Source organism: Chinchilla lanigera, unplaced genomic scaffold, assembly GCF_000276665.1.
Source record: "Chinchilla lanigera isolate Chin_1 unplaced genomic scaffold, ChiLan1.0 scaffold00033, whole genome shotgun sequence".
Taxonomy (NCBI): domain Eukaryota; kingdom Metazoa; phylum Chordata; class Mammalia; order Rodentia; family Chinchillidae; genus Chinchilla; species Chinchilla lanigera.
Window position 1 is genome coordinate 10,491,569 of NW_004955434.1, and position 24,491 is coordinate 10,516,059.

At 44.7% G+C, this 24,491-nt stretch overlaps 1 protein-coding gene across 1 annotated transcript in view; it reads right to left on the reverse strand.

Moving 5' to 3' along the window:
- Gldc (glycine dehydrogenase (decarboxylating)) overlaps positions 1-24,491 on the reverse strand; it is a gene marked incomplete in the record, with an annotated part of 101,685 nt that overhangs the window by 60,135 nt on the left and 17,059 nt on the right. The window contains 2 exon segments of the mRNA XM_005388751.2: positions 6,557-6,721; positions 16,810-16,945. Coding sequence (XP_005388808.2) covers positions 6,557-6,721; positions 16,810-16,945 — 301 coding nt within the window.

Consider the following 24,491-nt stretch of genomic DNA (forward strand, 5'->3'; position numbering starts at 1 on the left):
AAAAAAAAATAGAGTCACTAAGCATGGTTTACATTGTGGACTCCACCCCTGCAGTTACCTGAGAAATTATCTCTAATTTGATGCTTTTGTAAAGCCTCATTCAATTGCTTTGTGGTTATCACTTCAGAGATGCCAGGTGGGTGACTTTCAGATTGTTCCACCTCATTGTCCCCTGGGTTTGTGTTCAGTGAACCCGATGTCTTGGGTTGCATCTTGTTTAAGTGTCTTCTCATTTTCTTTTTTTTTTTAGTTTAATCCCTGGGGTGATGCTTGTAAATTATCTATGGTGGCTTGCTTTATTGCTATTATTTCCAACCCTTACGAAATGACTACTTGTCAGAGGCGTCTTCCAGGTGTAGCTGGTTTTTGGGTTTTGAGTTTGTTGCAGAATCCTACTTCTTCAATTAGTTGAAGATGAGCAGCTGCTGCCTGTTTGGCCCAGCCCCGGTTCTCTGGCACAGTGCTACAGTTCTTTCTGTGACCCTCAGTCAGTCTCTGTCTTGAAATACCAGGGAAAACAACTGGTTAGAACAATTACGTCACTTGTGGCTTTCGTGGTACCATCAGCAGTGACAATAGCATCAAACACAGCCTAGAAAATGACAAACAGAGCTAACCATTAATTTGCCACCTTTAATCGTATAAACTAGATTTGTGGTTATACAAAGTCTAACACCAGAAAATTATACAGTATACATGTCCTTAATATGTCAATTTTGCCCACAAGGGTTAACATTTAAAATGGGTTAGGGAGAAAATAGAGGAGCAGAACAAGAGGAAGAGATTAGAAATAAGGCTGGAGGAAAAATGGGATCACACTGTTTTTGGGATACTGGTGCAGAAGACTGTAAAGAGAGAAGGAGGCAATAAAAACAATAGAACAGCACAACAACCTCAGCAAGGCTAAAAGCCACGTCCACACGCATAAAAACGAGATCAAACATTGCAGAAAAAAACCACCACCAACAACACTACAAAAAACAGAGAGAGAAAAAATTTAAAAGTCCACCTCTAGGTTTGTCTCTGCTGTCACTGGTAGACAATGTATGGAGACAGAATTCCAACTGGTGTTGATTTTTCCCAGCAAGGGAGCAGTAGCTTTTTGGCGGAGTAGCGGATAATCTCAGAGAGCCTGCACCTTCTCACCAAGACCAGACTTATTTGGCTTGCGGCTGCCAGTGCAGCTTCCACGGTCCTAAGCCCAGCTGGGAGCCGCTAGATGGAGCCAGCGCCACTCTGAGTTCTGAGCTCAGCCGGCCTCTCTCTGAGCCCCTCTCTCCTGGCAGTTGCTCTGTCCATGGGACAACTGAATCTTCTGCACTCACCACCAGCTAGCACGGTCCTTCACATCCACTGCTCCCCTCCACCGCTGCATCTCTCCAGGGAGGGCTCTGGGGCCGCCAGCAGTCACCATGTGCCCACAGGTTTGAGCCCTACTCTTCTTTCGCTATGAGTCCTTTCTCAGGGAGAAGGCGCTGCCAGCTACCTCCTTCTTCACTGACGTTTCTCTCGTCACTCTCTCCAGGGGCTTCAGTTCATGCTTCGGATCCTTCCTGGGCCCAGGGGACCTACTTTCTCCTTCTCCTCTTCCTTCTGTTGCTGTACTCCAGCATCTGGACACTGACTTTCAGAGAGGCTCTTTCTCTGCTGCTTACCACTCCGCCATCTTGGTGCTTCCTCTGTGTCATCATTTTGAAGCGGTATACGTTATTTTCAGCAGCCCTTTTATCAGCACTGGCTGCTTCATCATGCCTAGTTATGCTATGAACCCGTTCTTGCTTTAAAAATGTGAAACCACCCCTTGCTGGCACAACATATTTCATCATTTTCAGTCACTGATGACTTATCCTTTATGAGATCTGCATTTGAGCCCTAGCTTTTTCACAAATTACAGACTCAGGCTATAACTTGCAATACTCCCAAATTCATTCCTAGAAGCAAGAATTACCCTGACACCAAAACCAGAGAAGGACCCAACTAAGAAAGAGAACCACAGGCCAATCTCAATGAACGTAAGATGCAAAAATCCGCAATAAGATACTAGCAAACAGAATGTAGCAAATCATGAAGAAGATTATACACCATGACCAAGGAGGATTCATTCCAGGGATGCAGGGATGGTTCAATATCTAAAAAATCATACGATCATCTCAACAGATGATCAACAGATGCAGAAAAAGCTTTTGACAAAATCCAGCACCCATTCATGATAAAAACCCTCCAGAAAATTGGAATAGATGGTCTTTATCTCAATCTGATCAAAGCCATCTATGACAAACCAACAGGCAACATCTTACCAAATGGTCAAAAACTGAAAGTTTCCACTTTAAAATCACAAATAAGGCAAGGATGTCCACTCTCTCCAATCTTATTCAACACAGTCTGGAAACTTTAGTCACAGCAATTAGACAAGAGAAAGATATAAAAGGAATAACGACAGGAAAGGAAGAAGTTAAATTATCATTATTTGCAGATGACATAATAGTCTACATAGAAGACTCCACTAAAAAACTGCTGGTTGGAGAAGACTCCACTCCAAAAACTCCACTAAAAAAACTGCTAGATTTAATAAACAAATTCAGTAGCATAGCTGGATACAAAGTCAACACTCAAAAATCAACAGCCTTCTTGTACATGAACAACAAACTCACTGAGAGAGAAATAAGGAAAACTACACCCTTCACACTAGCATCCAAAAATGAAATACCTAGGAATCAATCTAATGCAGGATGTTAAAGCCCTCTACAATGAAATCTACAGTACTCTGAAAAAAGAGACTGAAGAGGATATCAGAAAATGGAAAGATATCTTTTGTTCTTGGTTAAGAACCAATACAGTGAAAATGGCCATACTTCCAAAACTCTTATACAGATTTAATGCAATTCCAATCAAAATTCCAATAACATATCTCACAGAATTAGAGAAAACAATCCTAAAATTTATTTGGAACCGGAAGAGACCTAGAATAGCAAAGGCAATTTCGAGCAACAAAGGCAAGGTGGGGGCATCACAATCCCTGACTTAAAATTATACTATAAAGCTACTGTGATTAAAAACAGCAGGGTGCTGGCAAAAAAACAGACCCAAAGATCAGTGGAACTGATTAGAAGATGCAGAAACAACTCAGACACACTCGGCCACCTTACCTTTGACAAAGGTCCCAAACACATTCACTGGAACAGCCCAGGGCATGGCGGCACACGCCTGTAATCCCAGCACTCAGGAGGCTGAGGCAAGAGGATCGCTGCGAGCTTGAGGCCAGCCTGGGCTACAAAGTGAGCACAAGGCCAGCCTAAACTGCACAGCGAGACTCTTTAATCAGTAGTGGTGGAAAAACTGGCTCTGCACTTGCTGAAGATTAAAATTGGACCCATATCTTTCACCATGCACTAAAGTAAAGTTGAAATGGATCAAAGACTTAAATATTAAAACAGAAGCATTAAACCTGCTGGAAGATAGAATAGGTAGAACTCTTAAAGACACTGGTATAGGCAAAGACTATATGAACATAACCCCAATCACACAGGAACGATCACAAATAATCAACAACTGGGATCTCATCTTATTAAAGAGCTTTTGAAACAACCAACAGAGTAAAGAGACAATCCACAGAGTGGGAAAAAATGTTTGCCATCTGTTCCTTAGACAAAGGATTACTATTGAGAATATATAAAGAACTCAAAGAAAAAAAAAAAAAAAAAGGACCTCCCAAATTTAAAGACTTAATCCAAAAGTGGACATCTGAGATGAATATGCACTTCTCAGATGAAGAAATACAACTAGCAAATAAGTATATTAAAAAATTTCTCAACATCACTGGTCATTCGAGAGATGCAAATTAAAACACCAAGATTCAATCTCACCCCAGAAAGAATGGCTATTATCAAGAAATCAACCATTAACAAATGCTGGCGAGGTTATGGGGAAAGAATGAACCCTTCTCCCCTGTTGGGAGTATAGACTGGGGCAACCACTGTGGAAATCAGTGTGGAGATTCCTCAAAAACCTAGGGTAGAAGGCCCTATTCTACCTTCTAGATGTCTTCCCAGGACAATTAAACACAACATACCACAGAATATCTGTGCACCCATGTTTATAGCAGCACAATCTGTAATAGCTAGATCTTGGAAACAACCCAAATGCTCATCAACTGAGGGATGGATAAAAAAGATGTGGTCTATTTATATAATGGAGTACTGCTCAGCCAGAAAGAAGGATAAACCAGAGACATTTCTAGGTAAATGAATGCAACTGAAGACCATACTCATAGGTGAAATCAACCAGATGCACATGTGTAAACATCATATTGTCTCCCAAGTATGAGAAACTGAAAAGAGTAAGTAAGATCCAAAATGTACAATAGGTATTGGGAAATGGGAAGAAACTTCAAAAGGAAGGAGAAACTGGGATGGACAAAAGAAGAAAGGGAAAAGCAAAAATACGTATATGTATACATATACTATTAATTTCTCTTAGTGCTTTGAAAAGAAAGGTTTCTGCTAATATTGCTTGGATAATTAAATACTGATAATCTTGCATTCTGAGTAATTTAAGGATAACAATGTGCAATGCATTGCCCATTGTTACCCTCCTATTATCTTGTTTTGAAATTTTTTTTTCTCTTTAAAAAAAATGATGACACAAAAAATGGCTTTTGCGCTCATCAAGTTTTCTTTTTTTTTGGTTTTTGAGTTTTTTTTCCGGGACCAGGAATCGAACTCACGACCCTGAGCTTGCCGGGCAGACGCTGTGCCGCTGAGCTAAATCCCCAGCCCCTCTCATCAAGTTTTCAACTGTGATGAAACGGGCCCTTTCTGGAAGAAAACGCCGAGGTGAGCATATGTTACCCAGGAAGAGAAGAAAATGCCAGGCCATAATCCTAGGAAGGACAGGCTAAGCTTACCGCTGTGCACCAGTGCGAGATAAAGCCTCTCTTAGTTTATCAGTCTTGAGACCACCACAGCGTTCAGAAAACATAAAGTCATGAAAAGTAGGCTGTGGGTCGTGTGGAGATCTAACGCAAAAGGCTGGGTTAACAAGAGTACTTTCTCTTGAGTGGATCAGGGAGGTTTTTCTGTGCCACTGCTAAGAAATATCTACAGGACAAAGGTTTACCATTCCAGGTTCTCCCCATCACAGACAATGCTCCTGTTCACCCATGAGATTTGGAAGAAGAATTGGCTGAAGAATCCCCATGGCTCTCTCAAGTTCCTCCCACCAATACAACGCTTCTATTGCAGCCAATGGATCAGCAGGATGAAGCCAACTTTGAAGCTACACACCAAGGAACTGTTCCCGCAGTGCTTCCAGATGGTCTCAGATACAGATTTAACCTTAAAGAGTTCTGGAAGGAACATTACAGCATCTTTCTTGTGTGGGTTTGAGGAATCCTGGGCCAGTGTCACTCTCAGGACACTGAGATCTTCCTGGAAGAAAGTGTGGCCTAAAATGATATGGGAGAGAGACTCTGAAGGCTGTGTAGCAGTGACTGAGCCTCCAACTGGCCCTGTGGTTGACACTGTCACTATAGCAGAGTCCACAGCTTTGCAGATAGACAGTGGGGATGTTGAGGAACTGGAGGAAGAACGCTCAGAGGAACTATCTACAAAGGAACTTCAGCAACTTCTGGCTGAGCAACAGAGAACAGCAGCTGAGGAGCTTTCTGAAGGAGGAGGAGGGTATCAACAATCAGTGCAGCAAAGTTCTTCTGAAATAAAGGAAATCTTGAGAAAATGAACAGAGCTACAAACATGTGTACAGAAGACCCACCCAGACAGAGAAAAGGCCAATCACTGCATTCAGTTGCTTAATGACAATGTCGTGTCATCCTACAGAACAATGTTAAAGAAAACACAGAAGTAGACAACCTTGGACCAGTATGTACTTCTGAGAAGGTTGAGACCTAGTGAGCCAGAAGCAGGTCCTAGTGGGCTACAGACCCTCCCAAGGAGAGAGAGGACACAGAAAGCCCGATTCCTGATGTTCTTATGGAAGGGGAGGCTCCTTCCAAACCATAACCTTCCATTTCATCTTCCCTTCCTGTGAGCCAAAGATGTCAACTTGAACGGTCAGTACAGAATTAAACTGTTTCTGGTAAGGTAGGCACATTTTATAACCTTTTGGTGAATACACCAGGAAAATTACTGATGTTTCTGATAAATTATGCACATTATACAATTCAGTTTTATTATGAAAAGTTTAGTTAAGGGGTGCTTTGGGAGGTTCAGAACACTAATTATTTTAGGTATATCCATTACTTCTTTTAGGAAAATAGTCCTGACTTACAACCAACTTGAGTTACAACCAGCCCCCGCAAATGAATTGAGTTTCTTAAGTCAAGGGTCCAAGGTAGCCCACTGCAGTGTAGTCATAGGTCACTATAGCAGAGTCCATGGCTTTGCAGACAGACAATATTCGAATGTACAGTGTGCTATGCAAGCGTGTGTGACAAGTCCTTGGACACTGACTGGGACACTGGAGCCTGTCCTCATGTATGCCAGGAGGGGGACTTCAGGGTGTCCCTCTCCCACAGGGAGCCCCGGGCTGCGCCTCTCACCTATGACACAGCTGCATGGCCTCCGCTGCCGCAGTCGCCTCGTCCAGCAGGGATGCGTTGGCCGTGTCCATGCCCGTGAGGTCGCACACCATGGTCTGGAAGTTGAGCAAACTCTCCAGCCTCCCCTGAGACACCTCCGGCTGGTACGGAGTGTACTGCGTGATCCTGGGGAGACACACAAGGCCGAGTACACAGTGAGCCCCACCACGCAGAGGAGCTCCCCAAAATGCCTCCGTTTCACAGTTCAGTGCCTCAATCTGGAGAATTACAGAGTGCATTAGTAAGCTTCCTTTTGGCTTTAAAGGAAGACAGGAGTTAAATCATAGGTCAGCAACAATGTTACCTATTTAGGGAAAATCAGTGCTTACTTTTTTCTTGCTCTAAATTATGCTTTTATAATATTACTGTTTTAATGATCTTATTGTACAGCTGTATTTTAAGCAACTCTTACAATCTACTTGAGCCTACTCAGGATATTATAAGCAGAAATTTTACTTCCTATTACCTTTCCTTTAGATAAAATACACCTTTCACAGCTTCAATAGACAAAGCACTCAAGACTATAACCCTGAGCCTCAAAACCTTCACATCTTTGCTTTACGTTAACCAGGTGACATTCTATGTGCTGCTAAGAAATTAACAGATCTATGTTAAAATTCTTACTGACCAATCTCTCAATGTGCATGGACGCCAACTGTGCAGCTATTGAAACTCAGGGAGGGGCTGGGGATTTAGCTCAGCGGCAAAATCGCCTGCCTGGCAAGCGCAAGGTCGTGAGTTCGGTTCCCGGTACCGGAGAAAAACCAAAAAAAAAAAAAAGAAACTCAGGGATACACGTAACTAGAAGGCCTTAGTGACATGCATTCCAGTCTTAGGTCTTCTAGAGAGTAGCCATGAACGTGGCTTTAGATACGTGAATTAACCAGCTTAGTTCCGTCCCCATTTTTCCTACTTCTTTATTGCTCTGTGTAAATATTTGGGGTTTTGTTTTGTTTTGTTAAAGTCTTATTTTATTTTTTTACATTGTTGCAATTCATGCGTTTACAGTCATCTGGGGCAGTGGTTACATGCCCTTAATACGCTTGGTTTTTTCCTAATCTCTTCGCTCTCTATACGCTCAGTATTTGCTGCCAACTTAGAAACAGGAACACTGGTTCATAAGCAATACGGTAACAGTCCCCGGCCTCAGTACTATGTTTATTAGCACACCTTGCAGAACATGATTACAGTCAGTGAGCGGGGTTGGTACGTGCACAGAACACACGTTAACTTTTTTTATTCCCTCCCCTCCCCCATCACTGGGTCACTTCCCATCTGCAAAAAATGTATCTTCATCTTTATTTTATCCTTTGCATTATTTATACCTTGGTCTCCTCTTATGAGAGAAATCACGCATATTTGAGCTTGTGTACCTTATTTCACCTAACATCACGGTCTCAAGGTGCACCCATCTTTCTACGAATGACTCGAACGTATCCTTCTTTACGGCAGAGAAGCACAAGAATATATTGTGATGAGCAACCAAGAGACAATAAATAAGAATCATTTCAGCGCGGTGAACGCCTTTTAAAGAAAGTGAGGGATAGGATAAAGGGGGATGGAGGACTTACGGAGAGCTGCCACCTTTTCAGGAAAAGCGCGTTTACTCGGAGCACCACCAAGCGGCTCAGGCCCGGGCCGCGCACCTGCAGGGACTGACGCTGCTGCACCGCTCTGTCGTTCTCAACATTCCCACCCCGAATTCTGAGGGGGAAGTTTTCAGTGACTTATGTATGGCTTTGAGTCCACTCTTCAAGCCCTTTTCCTCTCTCCTGTTCTACAAAGCACGTTCAGGATATCTCCATTTGTTTATCTCTTCTTTCCTAAAAAGTTTTAAACCAGGATCTTCTGAACTTGTTTCTGTTTTGTTTCAAATATCTGATCTCTGAGGGGGACTGCGGCAGACAGGCTGTCTAGCAAGCAGTACAAAACCGAGATACTTGAAATAACTTCCTGCTGTTTTAACTGGCATCACAGTGTGTGTGTGTGTGCAGCGGGATAAATTGTGCTTCAACTAACTCCTTGAACAGCCCAGCTTAGCAACTGTAAGTTAATTTGCCATAGTCAGGTGGGTGGTGAACCGGAATGAATGAGGCACACAATGCCTTGCGCTTGGGTGCCTTATCTACACAGAACACTTACTTTGCTCAAAACTGTTTGCTCTGTGATGTGCAGACAGAAAAACAACAGACACAGACAGAGGCATATGCACACACCAACTAGTCCATCTAGTTTCCAAATAGCAAAGATTTAGAACATTCATAGCGTTAGGTCTACAATATACAACACAGAGCAATGTTTGAAAATAATTCAGCACAGTACTCAATATAAAAGGAAAAACTGAGCAAAAAAACTCAAGTGTCCACTGACAGGAGAATGGTTGAGTCAGGTGTGGCGGTGCATACCTACAATACCAACACTCCGGAGGCTGAGGCAGGAGGATCATTGAGAGTTCTAGGCCATCCTGTGCTAGATAGCAAGTTCAAGACCAGCCTGAACTACACAGTGAGATCCTGCCTCAAAAAAACTTAAAAATGCTCCTGCTGGCTGGGCGTGGTAGCACATGCCTGTAATCCCAGCACTTGGGAGGCTGAGGCAGGAGGATAGTTGCAAGTTCAAGACCAGCCTGGGCTACAAAGGGAGCTGAAAGCCAGCCTGAGCAGCATAGCGAGACCCTGTCTCAAAAAGATTAAAAAAAAAAAATGTTCCTGGTATATTGATTTGTTTTGGGGGAGGGTTCTTCTGCAGTGCTAGGGAATGAACCCAAGGCTGTAGGCATACTAGGCAAATGCTCTACCACTAAGCTACATCCCCAGCCTACTATATGAATTTTTAGTCTAAAGTATAAAATACTACAATCCCATTTGTGTGTTCGTAAAATCAAGTAAATAAACTAAAATGTAAAGATATCAACTACCACTATTAACCATCTTGTGTATGTCTAACTTTTTAATGAGTATGTTATACATGTTCATTGAGACAAGGTTTTAAAACTACTGGGAAAACAAAATTACTTGTAACTCCCACATTTCAGGTTAACTGTAAAAGGGACCTCGAGGCTGCACCTGCAGAGCCCGAAGGGTAACTGACAGCAGGGTAAAGCTCGGCCTCTCTGCCTTTATTTCATCCGGCTCCCTTAGAACCTTCTAACTCTGCAGCAGACCCCACTCCGTCTGCACATAGGCATGTCCATGACTGAAGGAGCGCCTACAGTTAAAGTTTTCCAGCCATAGACCTGTCTCAGCCTTCTTCAAGATTGAGGACACCGAGGTAAGAGTAACTAAATTTTCAGGGTCTGCGGGGACATCCAATCACAACGCCTAGAAATCTTCAACCACTGTCTGAAACTTGTAGTCACCTCAGATTCTGGGCAAGCAGGGCCTCGCACAACACCCCATGAGGTGCCCCGCCCCACGCAGGAGAGGAGCCATCGCCCCTGACAGGAACTGAGACTGCCTCCGTTCGGCAGTAGCTGTCACCTCCTGATGGGAACCCAACTGTCCCCTCAAGAGAGGGGGCTCTCCCAGGACCTCACAGAACCAATGCTGAGACACTGACCAGCCAGCCTGAGGTGGTTTCCCCAGTGCGGGCTATGCCACCCCCAGCCGTCAAGCCGCTGAACCTGGCCTTTCTTCTTCTTTGCTTATAAAACCCCTACGTTTCCTCAGCCCTCAAAGAGGATCCTGAACTGTGCTTCCTTCACGGCCACATGGACGGAAGCTCCGTTCCTGCTGTCACGCTGAGGGGTACTATCCTGGACCTCGAGAGCTGGCTCGGAGCTTCCGGCGGGGAGCGCGGCTCCTCACACACCCTGGACAGGGGCGCCCGGCCTCCTCTCAGGGTGTTCATCCCCAGCTTTGAAGGGACGCCCAGGAGCAGGGAGCAGGATGGGGACACCCGCCTGGCCAGCCATCCTGCCATTATTATTAGGTAGCCCAGCCTGGACTGTTCGGTTCCCCAGAGCTGGTGCTTTTGCCCTAAAAACTCCGGTGACATAACTACAGCTCCCATTTAGGTACACTTCTTTTCCATATCACAGCTGTACTTACATGTAAAAGCAGGATTATAATCTGTGAAAATAGTTTTATATCCTGATTTTTTTAAGGTTAATATCACTGCTCAGACAATTCCTAACAACTTTAAATTTATGCACAAATATAATTTTACACTGAAATGTGTTTACAGGCAATACTGAAAGTAACGGGTTTCAGTTTTAAGTCTCTCTTGACTTGTTGATTCATTTGCCAAGGCACACCTACGCCTGTCCTTAACCTTAAGCCCATATTAGACGGCTTTTCTTCATTGATTTAGGGCTTAAACTGGTTAATAGTAAGTTGTTTCCAAGTGCTTTCCAGAAAAAGAGTATACATAAATAAAATTTTAGCCAGGTGTGGTGGTACACAGTGTAATTCTAGCACTCTGGGGAGGCTCCAGCTGGAATATAAATTCAGCAATTTAGGGAGACCTTATCCCAAAATGTAAAAAAGCATGGCATGGTGGCACATGCCTGTAATCCCAGCACTCAGTAGGCTGAGGCAGGGAGACTGCTGTGAGCTTGAGGCCAGTCTGGGCTACACATACTGAGTTTAAGGCCAGCCTGAACTACATAGTAAGACCCTGCCTAAAAAAAAAAAAAAAAAAAAAAAAAAAAAAAAAAAAGAAAAAAAAAAAATCATTACAAAATAAAGGAGACAACCCAGTTGGGACCCCACCCTGTCTCTCAGGAGCTATTCCTATTCCTCATTCCTTTTCCCCAGGAAATTTTCCTACTCTTAAAAAAATAAAATAAAATATAAAATAAAAAAGGGCTGGGCATGCAGCTCAGTAAGAAGGCCCTGGGTTCAGTCCTCTGAACCACCAAATACATGTATGTGTGTGTTTATTATATATGTGAGTGTATATATGTCCACACATATGAAATTATAACTGTTCTATGGTATTAAATATTTTCATGTTTCATAATTCACTAAATCATAATTTATTCATTTAAATGAATTTATTTACTATAAGTTAGTAAGTTCCTTTAGGTTATATATTATTTCTGATATTGAAGATCAGAACTAGCATCATAAGCAGGTTGTGGTAGTACACACCTATAATCCCAGCGCCCAAGAGACTGATAAAGGAGGATCACTCTGAGTTCAAGGCCAGCCTCGGCTACAGAGTAAGACCCTATCTCAAAAAACAAAGAACTAGCATAAAAGCGAGCATCCACAGCTAGTTCTTATGTCCTTAGGACAAAATTCTCAGTAGACAACTAATTTCATGATCTCGGAACATACTGCCCTACTTGCACCTCCTTACGCAGTACAGTGAGTGACTCTCAGATTTCGTGCACCTTCAACAATACTAAGTGTTAAGACGCCTTACGTTTTAGCCTCAAGTTTGGTGAACTGCAACAAGCAACTAAGCTTCTTTCCAGACAATGCCCCTTGGCTGTCAATGTGGAAAATGTCAGCCGTATCAGAGATTTTTTTTCCCTTCATACTCAAACTACGTTCACATACACAAAGCAGTTCAGAAGTGGCACTATACTACCCAATGGCTATTCAAGTGACCAGCAACTACAAATTGTCAACTACAAATTCTTCTGAGTTAAAAGGAACACTAAGGGCTGCAGATACAGCTCAGCAGCACAAGCACCTGCCTGGTAAGCAGAAGGTCCTAAGTTCGACTCCCAGTACCAAAAAAAAAAAAAAAAAAAAAAAAAGGGAACACTGACAACCACTACTTTTTAAATCCCTAACTTTTGGGGGTATCCATGTGTCTGTGTTTAAAAGTCAGTTATACAATCAGTATTTTCAGTGACCCAGGGGCTCTTAAGATGCTGCATTTCCCCCTATTTTGGCCTTCAAGAAAATCTGAAAAGCGTACCCTCACAGACCTTTCCCAAAGGATTTACTCGTGCTTCTGTAAGGTACTGACAGGCACTCTGACTTGGAACTACTTTTTTCTGCCTATTCACACGGCACACATTGACTTCAGTCTCTGCTGTTCCCCCAGGAGACCCTAGTTTCTCATCCTGGATATTCTTATTCTTTCAAAGGATCATGGCTCTGTAAATTCTCAAGGAAAAATATGATGAACTTTTTTTTGGGGGGAGGGCGTCTTTTTGAGACAGGGTCTTCCTATACAGTTTAGGCTGGCCTTGAGCTCACTTTGTATCCCAGGCTGGCCTCAAACTCACAAGGATCCTCCTGCCTCAGCCTCCCGAGTGCTGGGATTACAGGCATGCGCCACCACGCCCAGCTGATGAACATGTTTTTAGAGCCAAATAACAGTTACTATTAAGCTTCGGATGCACTATGGCCCCTTCTTCATGGGCTTACTAGTTTGGCACAGTGCTTAAAATAAGAAATGACCTAATATTTATGGTTCAAATATATGAAATTGACCCTCTCCCCTGTTCAAATACCTCCAATGGCTCCCCGCTACTCCCCACATATGGAAAAGCCCCTACTTCCTGAGTACAGTCGTTCCCACCTGACCCTGGGCTCTAGTCCTGCAACCAGGGACACTGAGATGGAACAGCTGCTGCTTTCTCTTGCCCAGATTTCCTGTCCTCACTCAGTGCTTTATAAGTTCAAGGTTAGGTTAATGTTAAGCAGCACTGCTAAAGGCAGAGAGCTTTAAAGGTGTTGTTTTTCCAACGATGACACTCCTTTTACTCTAAACTGTTACAGTCTACACATTTTTTACCCCACTAAAATAAAACAGGTATTAATGTTCTTAACAGTGACCTATTACAGGTCTCTTAGGTCAGTGAGTCTCAAGCATGGAGATAATAAATCAATCTTCATTGCTGGAGAAAAATGCTACCCTAGGATCTGCCATCACATGTACTGGAGTTAGCATTAATTAGGTAAAACATTGTGATTAAGAAAATTCTCTGTGAGCTGAGTGTGGTGGTGCATGCTTATAATCCCAGCACTTGGGAGGCTGAGGCAGAAGGATCTACCAGGAGTTCAAGGCAGGCCTGAACTACATAGTGAGAGACCCTGTCTCAAAGCAACAATAATAACAAACAAACAAAAATGTGTAAATTGAGGAAACAAAGATGAAAACAGTGGCAATGAATTAGAATTGAAGGTGTTAGTGCGAACTCACGGCTTTCAGTATACTTAGATACACAAATACATAGAGAAATAAAGTAGAAATAATATAAAAAATTAAAATCAAAAAGAAACTTAAGGGGAAAAAATAAAATTATCTGTGGGACTAGGGATGTAGGTCAGTGCTAGAGTGCTTGCCTAGCACGATGAGGCCCTGGGTTCAATCCCCAGCAGCACACACGATGAGGCCCTGGGTTCAATCCCCAGCAGCACACACGATGAGGCCCTGGGTTCAATCCCCAGCAGCACACACACCCACCACAAGGTCTGATCTATAATGTCTACATCTCAGCTAATTACTGGCTTTTACCAGTATGTGCATATCCAGGAAAGGTTTCAGTTCTGTGCAAATAGGATGCTTGATACGTTCAGCACAGCACTAACATCTGATGCAAAGCCCTCAGTCACTGCTAGCACTCTGCCTGTGCCTTTCTTTAGGAATACAGGAAGAGGGAGGTAGCAGGGGTTTGCAGCAGACAAACACTCATGAGATTCTCTTTCAGTCCTGGTGCCAAAATTTACAAAGCCATGAAGATGTCATCTACGTTCTGCTACTAGTCACTGATGTTATGGGCAGCTGAAAATCTGGAACAGTGGGGCCCACAAAACAAATTCCAGACCTGGTGTGATCTTTCTTTCAAGGGCCCAAATATTTGTATTCTTTCAATGCTATGCTGCCCATTTATTTTCACCTCACGTCACCGGAATTTGTTGGCTCCATCTCTATGGAAACCATTCAGCAGGGTGATAATGTGCAGTCCCCCACCCACGTGTGTACAGCCCTCCCTATCAGAGCGGGCCTGGGCCAGGACCTCTCTCTGGTTCGGATCAGCTTTCGGAGAATGAGAAAAACAATTTAAAATGCACCCGCAAACAGAGGCTGAAAAGCACAGAATGACACTGTCTCCCTCTCGAAAGGCTGGCTGCTCCTAAAGTAAATGACCACATCCGCTCACACAGGGAGCAGCACGGGCCGAGTCTGGACGGCCACTGAGCGCGAAGCTGCAGGCCAGGCCTGCTCTGGGCCTTCAGCGGCTTGGCTTAGAAGGGAGACGAGGGGCAGGCCCTCACTATGAAATGGACCCTGGAGTTCGCCAAACTCTTACCAGCACCGCAGGGAAAAAGCAGCCTCCAGCGGAGCAGACGTGTTCTCACACCCACACCCACAGCAGGGAAACAACTGCGTTTTTCATGATTCTGCTTCCCTAGTCTCTTTTTTCAAAAGCAGGGAGCACACTGAAACAAAAACGCTCTGCACAGGGACAGCGGTGCAGACTGCCTGTGCCCACAGATGGGAGCCGGCTCCCACCGGAGATGTGAACAACTGCATCTGGGACAAAGCAGAGCCGCGCTCCCCGGGATGACACCTGCACTCACAGAAAAGCAAGCAAAAGATGCAAAGTAATGATCAAAACTGCAAGATTCGCGGCTGGGGATTTAGCTCAGCGGCACAGCGCCTGCCTGGCAAGTGCAAGGTCATGAGCTCGATTCTCGGTACTGGAAAAAAACAAAAACCAAAAAAACAAAAACAAAAACAACAACAACAACAACAAAAAACAATCCCGGCTCTGTGCCTCGCTCCTAACATCTCTGAGCCGCAGGGGCAACACCCATGCTGTCATCACATCGCACTGGCCCCACCAGAAACCCAAGCTACCTTCGATACACTGTCACTAGAAATCCTCACCCTCTCTTCTCCCTGGGAATGAGAATGCACCGATACCCTCCAATAACAGTGAGCGTGGTGGCACACACCTGTGATCCCAGCACTCAAGAGGCTGAGGCAGGAGAAAAGATGTGAGTTTCATGCCAGCCCAAGCTACACAGTAAGAAAAACCCAAATAGGAAAAAAAAAACATGAAACACTCACAAACACACAAATAAGATTTTTTCCCTTTGAGACTAAAGCATCGTTTGAAATGAGGTTCCAATGTTTCCATTCAAATATTGTGACATGTAAAATAGAGGAAAGACCTGCCACTTTTCCTCTGCAGTTAAGACATGATTTCCCAACAGATGGTCGCTTGGGATGATGGCAGGATATCCAAGGTGTTTTCTTTCTTTGAGACAGGGTCTCACTATAGAATTCAGAGTGGACTTGAACTCACTATGTTGAACTCTAAGTAATCCTGCTTCAGCCTCCCAAGTGCTGAGATTATAGGCTGGCACCAGCATGCACAGCCCAACGTGTTTTGTTTAGCACTGGGATTTGGTTCTTTTTCTATTTTCTTGTTTTTGTTTTTTGATGTTGTGAGACAGGGTCTGGCTATGTAGTCCATGCTGGCCTTGAACTGGCAGTGATCCTCCTGCCTCAGCCTCCCAAGTGCTGGGATTACACCATACCCACCACTCTGTTTGGTTCTTGATGACATAAACCACCACAGAAATGGGAAACAACCAAATAACCTAGAAGTTGCCTAGGAGTTTTGGCTCAAATATTTTCAGTTGTGTCAGTCAGTGAGGGCCAGAGAGGGAAGGAACAGTGACACACAGGAAGGACATGTGCACACATTCTAGAGGAGCAGGGATGACTTACCTGACCAGTGAGGCAAGACTGGAACAACACCCAGCACACCGGGCTGCAGCCTCCTCTGACCTTTCGAGGAGGGCCGGTCCACTGCCCGCTCCTGTGCTCTTCCCTAAGAAGGTGCTCGTGACCCTTTATGGTCACCATTTACCTGACACAGCGTCTCTTCACTTTCAGGTGGGCATGAACCCAAACATACGGCGAGAGCAGAGGGACACAATTACCACCTCCTTAAAATCCTCTCCGAAGACAATGGGCTGAGGTTCCCAGCCTTAAGTCTCAGGGTCCCCAAAGAAGACCGAAGCCTAGAACCTGCCCACCTACAGGTCTGACATCCTGCTCAAAGACAGCCCCGAAATGAAGTCGGAGACAGGAGATCACCAGCACCCACGAGGGAGACTGCTGGACTCGGGGAATAAAAGTGGAAAGAAGCTTCTATTTCCTCAACACTTAAGCAGCAAATTTCAGATCCAGAAAAACTGGGAAGGTTGCCGGAGCACAGAGACAGCAGCCGGGCCAGGCGCTAGTGTGTATGATCCGGGACACCACGGGAGGCGGCGGAGGAGATACGTTACCAGCCTGAGTTCTCCAGCAAGTTCCGCAGAATGGCCTGCGGCACTGAGCAGTTGTAGTAGCCCATGCCAATGTACGACCTCCAGATCTGGTTTTTGCTTGAAATGGCATGCAGAGTTGCAAGGATTTCATTTTCACCTGTTTGTGGGAAAGAGAGAAATGTTACAGAGGAAATGTCTCAGAAAGGAGCTCTAATTACAGAGCTTAGAACTTTCATTCTGTCCTTCCTTTCGGCAGGATTTGCCAAAATGACGAACACAAAGTGAAAGAGAAGGGGAACTCGGTTTATGCTCTCAGGGCTTTTGGAAAACATGGGGCTGTTCCTTTGGCCATATACATGCGAATCTCCAGAAAGCCTGATGTTTTAGACACAAGGGAATGGGTACTGTGCAAAAAGGCACAACACACAAACGTTACCATGGCAAAACAGGAAGAGGCTACGATTGTTACCCAGCATGCTACTGGCACTGTTACAAGCAAGCAAGTTCAGGGCAAGATACGCGCCAAGAGGATTAATGTGCATAATGAGCTTATTAAACACTCAAAGAGTCGAGATAGCTTCCTGAAACGGGTCAAGGAAAACGAGCAGAAGAAGAAGGAACCTGGGTTCAGCTGAAGCGCCAGCCTGCCCCGCCCAAGAAGCGCACTTTGTGAGAACCAATGGAAGGAGCCTGAGTCCTTGGACCCTGTTCCCTGTGAGTTCATGGCAGAGGCTGGACACGGAGCTCTGCCATTCAGCACCTAATTGCAGCTCAGTGTTCCAGGCCCTACTTGAAAATAAAAAATCATCCTGTGTTGGAAAGATGGTTTTCTTCATTGAACAGGTGTGTGGTGCCTTTACCTCAAAAACAAATATTTGGAGCGGATTTTCATTCTACCTAGTTAGTTGTGTCAGGTCTTTACCCCAGTGTTTTTCTTGCTGAAAGATACTGCACAGGTATTATGTAGGTGTATACCCAAATGGCCAAATATTTATGAAATATTTGTATTAGCTTGAAGATCCTGTAAATCACCATGGGGAAAAGATTTATCAAAATAAGTGGAAGTCTTCTGCCCATATAAATTCCTGCTAAGTCATCATGGCGGCGATCCAACTTGGCTCGGGCCCAGAGACGACCGTGTGCCCCTCCTAGACCAACTCCCGCCCCCATTACAATTTCCTACTTCCTTTCATGTGCAGGGCAACCAATCAGCGTCTGTTAAGTCACTTAGACCGCCCCATAAACTCCACCCTCAACCTAGCCCAATATATTTTTTCCCAGCCCCCTCTCAGAAGGTCCTTCCATCTCCCTCTCTCTTCGTCCGTCTCCCCCGCCCCCGCCCCCTCAGCAACCTTCCTGTGCCCCAATAAAGGCTCTTTTTACTTAAAAAAAAAAGTGGAAGTCACTTCAGTTAAATAAATGGAAGCCCATTTTAGTTAAGTGAATTGTTTAAAGCCCCCCCAAAAAAACCATTTTGTTTTAATATTTATATGAGGAAAACAGGTACAGCACACAAAAAATATAATCATCCAATCAACACCAAGTGCTATATGTGGCAAAGGGGCGGGGGCCTGAATAGCACTCACTATCTCTTCAAGGTTGGCCTCTTGAAATTTTTTGTCTCTCCATGTACCCCAGGCTGGTCTCAAAACTTGCAGTGATCCACCGGTCTCAGCCTCTTGAGTGCTGGGACTGCAAATACACACCACCATACTGGCCGGTGCAGTAAACTGACTTTTGCAACCCTCTGTTTTCCAGATTTGCCCAGTTTGTTTTAACATTGGAATGAGGACTGCTGCCTCTTTCCAGGTCTCCTGTTCTCTTTTCATTTGTTTTACTCACTGTAAATAAAAACTCTTGTCTTCCTCTCAGTAAAATACAATGTTCCCCTTTAAAACTGCTTTATGCTATCTGGAAGCAGGCAAGGTTACAGTCTATAAAAACGTACAAGCTACATTTCTTTCTACCAAATTGGACATTTTAAAAAATTTTTTGGACATTTTCTCTTTGTGTCACCAAAAGGGCTACTTATGAAAAACCTACCACTCAACAAGGAAAGTATCAGTTGTAATAAAAGACACACATGTTCTTTCAACCAGCATTCCCATTAAAGCTCTTAGTTAAGTAAGAACTGCAAAGTCCTCAGGGGCAGGACTTTTGGGTTATTTATATAAAAACAAAATAATATCAAAAAAAGAAAGAAATAGCATACAACGTTTACTGAGCATGAATTCTGCCAGGTATTACACCGAAAGCTTTTTGTGCCTCCTGGGAAACTGAGGTTTGAAAAGGATCACTTGCCTGAGGTCAAATGGACTGAAATTAAAGGATTCCTAATCAAGTTTCTCTAACTCCAGACTCCACACTTTAATCTACTGGTAGTGGCCTGATACCTGCTGCAGGTATAGCACTTACACTGAACGGTACTTTTAGAGACAAATAACATTACACGGTTCTTTTTCTGTTCCTCTGCATAAAGACGGACACACTACTAAAATTTAACTGCTTAGGTGAATGTCTGAGTCTTCTTACGGACTAAGCCACTTAACCTTTAAAATTGATTGATTTTATTGTTGCTATTTCAGAGAAAAATCTAGGTACAGCAAAATCTAAATCAGCCTTGTAATCTCAGCTATCTGTCAGGCTTATGCAAGATTATCCAAAGTTTAAGGCCCATTTGGCCAACTCAGATCCCATATCAAATAGAAAATAAGAAGGTCTGGGGATGTAGCTCAGTGGTACAGCAGCCAGCATGCAGAAGAGCCTGCTTCAATCCCTAATCCTGCGGGAAAGAAATCTAACCCAGCATACTGGCTAAGAAGATGCTTTCTACTCTTTCAATCCAACTGAATCCTATCTAAACACTGTTCTCATCCCGACTTCTTTCTCCCTGGAAAAAACACTTTGATACTCCACCCCTGCCTCACTCACTGCACACACCCATCCCACTTCACATACGTTCACAGGAGACCAATTTCAAAGCCAGGTGTCACTCTGCCACAGCAGATTAAAGAAGGAGAAGACAGTTATGTAAGTACCAGTTTTAGGAACAGGTAAAATTCAACTGCCCTAGGGAAATCTACCTTGTCTTTTGCTGCTGAAAGTTAAGAAATACGTGAAAGTGTTGTAGGCAGCTGAGTTAGATAGAAATATTATAGGCAGTCAGACAGGGCCAGGCCCTCGAAGAAGCCAGTGTGGAGGACAAGATACCTTGCAAAAGGAGAGACAGGCATTTCCCCTTCGGGCTAGCGAGAGAAAAGATGAAACAAATGCACCCACATAGCTCCCTAGGCATGGACATCAGGGATTAATATGCTAAGTAGGTAGCAACCACCTTGAAGAGTCCAGTTGTGTGTTCATGCCTGCATGCTATGTGACTCGCTTCCCCCATCTGATCCCAATTTTATCAAATTTATCTGAAAAATTCCTATTGGCTGACCATAGTTTTGTCCCACCTCATGCCCACCTTGTGATTTCCCATTTTTCCCACCTTGGACCTGCCTCACCTCATGGTTTTACTCTACAAAAATGCTCGGAAAAGACAGGTTCCCTGGGCAACCCACTGGGGCCCCCTTCTGTCCCTCTCGCAGACAGAAGCTTTCTTTCCCTCAATAAATATATGCTGCTCTCCGTTGTTCCTAAAATTCATTCTTCAGTTTTGGAGAACACGAACTCATCCTAGATATCATTTAGGTTGGGAGTGTCTTTCCCCTGTATCAAAAACACAATAAACCAGCTTCTGAGAGGAAAGCCAAGGTCAGCATGGCTGGAACAAAACGCAGGATATTCAATCACCCCCAAATAATCTTCTTAGGGGCAAAACAATTCAGAAGCCCAGCAGGAGGGGAGATTAATTAGCAGGCCTTGGCAGGCATGGTCAGCTGCAATTAAGATCCTGTGCAGAAGGGACAGGTTCCTGCTCCACATTATGCGCCCTTGGGACACTCTCAAAAGATCTGTCTATCAAAGCAAGAGAGTAGCATTTGGAAGTCATGGAACATTTTCGAACAGGAGAATAACATAATTCTGTACTGTGGAAAGATCATTCTGTGGATGGTGTGGGAAAGAGTACAGAGGGAGACCTGGACACGGGGAGGTATGGTCAGACGCCCACACAGCAGCCAAAGAGGAAAGCGGATCAGCAGAATGTGGAGAACTGAATGCCCCACGACACACTGAAAGCCCAATCCTTGGTACTGCGATTGTAATCTTTTTTGGAAACTGAGTCTTTAGTGATACCATTGGTTAAACTGAGATCATCCTGAACGAGGGCCATCACGGTCTGACAGCAGCAGCAGAAACTGGAGTGATACACCTGTAAGCCAAGGATTGCTGGCAACGGCGAGAAGCTAGGATACAGGCATGGAGCAGATTCTGCTTCACAACTTCCCAAGGGAAGCCGGGTATGGAGGCACACATCTGTCATCACAGCACTCAGGAGGCTGAGGTAGGAGGACTGCCAGAGTTCAAAGCTGACATGGGCTACATAGTGAGTCCAAGGCCGGCCTCAACAACACAGTAAGACCCTATCTCAAGAAAAGAACTCCACCAGGGAGCCAACCCCGCCACACCTTTTTTTGGACCTTCTATAGAACTGAGAGAGTAAACTCCCAAAACATGCAGTTTGCAGCACTTGGTTATGGCAACCCTATCAAAGAAGTAAGAGCAGTAGTAACAGCCATTCCCGGTGAGGCTGTGCTAGTCCGGGCCCTTCCACTCAGGGGAGTCACGCATGCTCAACTCCAGAACTTTGCCAGACAAACTTATCTACACAATGTTAAGATTCTACTATCAGTGGGCGTGGTGGTGTTACAGGCAGCCAGAAAGGGGTAGGCCCTGGTGGGAGTGAATGCAGACGAGCAACAATTAAAATCACAATGGCCAGACTTGCATACTTCCCTAAAGGATGAGTGGAAACCTAAGATTGTATTGTCATTGGAACCACCCAGTCCACTAAACCCAGATAGGCATCAGTCGCCCAGGACAAAGACCAGAGCTTTGGGACCCATCCCTTCCCAAAAATGCCTTTGTTCTTTGCACAACGGCTTCCCCATTAGATCATTATTAGCTAAACAGCTACACTTGTAACTTTATTTGGTTGATTATACTTTGACCCGCGTTTGTACCCACTTCATAATTTTAGTCTACAAAATATTTCTTGAAAAGTAACTGTGGCAGTCTAGTTTCCGGTCTCCTTGTGTCTCTCAGAAGCTATCAATAAAATCTTTCCTACTCTTTTGATTTTGAGGAACACAAACTTGGGCGTATCTGACATCTAGTAGGTTGGGAGTTATGTTTTCTCCTATATCAGTGGCACACGCCTGTAATTTCAGTACTGGTGCGGGTAGGGGTGGGGGCTGAGGCCGGAGGATCAAAGAGAGATTTCCTGAGCAACTTAGCAACTGACCAAGACTGTCTCAAAATTTAAAAGGGGCTGGGGATGGAGCTCAGTATGAGGGCCCAGGGTTCCATCTCCAGTACCACTGAAAAAATAAAACACACACACAAACAGCTCCTCAGCCCAGACACTAGGTCAGTCCTGTCTTTTCTTTCTTTGCTTCTTTTCTACTTGCTTTTCTTCCTTCCTCCCTCCCTCCCTTCCTTTTAGTTTTAGTTAAAAGGAAAGCCTTCTTTACAATCCCTGTAACCCACTGACCCAAGAAAGCCAGCGCTACATACTGGAATGTACTGAAAGTCAGTGCAGAGAAACGCGGTGATTTCCCGACAGCTCCTCAATGTGACTCAGCCAGATGTCAGAGCCAATTATCCAGCCCAGAGATCTGCCCTGGGCCTGGCTCTCTCATTCTCACAGCCCACTGTGGAGGAAGCAGTGGAGATTAGCAAGGCATGTGGTTCTACAACTGACCAGACTGAGCTAAGCGATTCAATGGCTGATTACCAGCTCCGTGCTTAGGGAGAAATAATATGGTGGTGGTGGACAGAACTACAAATAGCTGCGACAGAAGCTAGGAAGACTTAGATCAGCAGTTTGCAGTTCCTCAAGCTGGCAGCAAGAGTCCTTCAAGGCAGGAGTCTCCTTCTGTGCCGCATGAGAACACATGGGGACTACAAAGGGAGGAGTTTGGCTTTAGTGCCAGGGGCCACAATTTAAGTCAAATTAACCGAAAATTGCACTGCAAGGACTCCAAATCCAGAACAGGTGGGAGAGGTGACAGGAGCTCTGGACCTCAGTGCTAAAATCTGAAAAGAATCCTGACTTAAAATGAAACCCCCCATCTCTTCTCTCTGGGAACGTGAGATACTACCCTTCAGCTGCCTTCAAAAGTCTCTTCCCCGTACCCAGATGAGGTGGTGCATTCCAGAACTTGGGAATCTGAAGCAGGAAAATCATGAGTTTGAGGCCAGCCTGATCTAAACAGTTAGACCCTGTCCAAACCGACCCACACAAACCTACTGCTCTTCCCCCATGAGGAGGTAGCTGAATGTGCTGTACTGATTTTGCCTGAACTTTAAATGTTCACTCTTTACTGTGGTTTTCTGGCCTACTTCCACGGTAGCAGCCCTAGCAGTGTATGCTCATTTCTGCTGGTAGGAAAGAAAGCTTCTATTATGGATCTGCAAAGGGGCCCAGCCCCGCCCCCCCTAGAGAGGAATAGAGTGGGTGAACAGCTCCCCCCAAGGGAAAAGCAGAGGCTAGGATCGCTGGAAGAGGGACACCAGCCCATTTCCTGTCAGTTGGGTCCACAAACCCAAGCTCTCAAGCCTAGTCAAGAGACTAAATTGAGTCTTGCCAAGGACGAAGTCTCCCTCTTCGTTCATGTGATAGATGGACACAGGGACAGAGGGCCTCGCCACTCAGAAGGGGACAGAAAGCCCAGGTATGCGGAAGCCCACAAAATGTAAGATTTTCCAGTTTGGTGGGACAGGGCAGAGACACTGTAGGACCAACATGCCCGTTTCTCATGCTTGACTTTTTCCGTTAGGCTTTCTTTCAGTCATTAAAAGCTTCTCAATCACCTTCCTTAAAAACCCAGACTGCGGCAGGTGGATTAACAGGAATCTCGGAAAGGGAGCCCAGCACAGCCAGGCCCCAGAGGACAGGGAGGTGGCTGCTCAAGCCCAGCACTGCCCCTCTGCTCCTAAGAACTTCTTACTGGAGCTCTCCAAGCTAGAAACTCCTGTGTCTCAAGACTGACCATCTTTAGGTTTCTGAGTCTTTGTAATTAGTTACTTTGTTCTTATTTATGCTAACTGGTCTTTAAAAATCTTAGGTGTGTCATTCAGGTATAAAAAGTACCAAAGCTATCACTACCAGTACTGGTATTTCTGGAGACCTCAGGTTCCTCAACTACAATGGTAAGGGGTCTGAATTTTCTTGTTACAAGAAAACCCATTTTCGGGGCTGGCATGTAGTTCAGTGATAAAGCACTTGCCCAGCATGCATGAGGTGCTGGGTTCAATCCCCAGCCACACACAAACACACACAGAAAAAACAAAAGAATTGAAATGAAAAGCCATTCCTTCCAATTTCCCAGCAGAGGTGTCCAGCAGGGATGGGCTAAATTCAAGCCCAAATCAAGAAAGCCCAGCTCCCACCTCTCCCCCTCCACAGCCTCCTGCCACCTGGGCTCCAGTCCTGCCTTGGCTCCCACGCCTTTGTTAACAAGGAAGAAAAGACACCCTGCTGGACCAGCAAGGAGCCCACTGGCACATTCCACTGTAGTTCAAGGTCTCCAAAAACA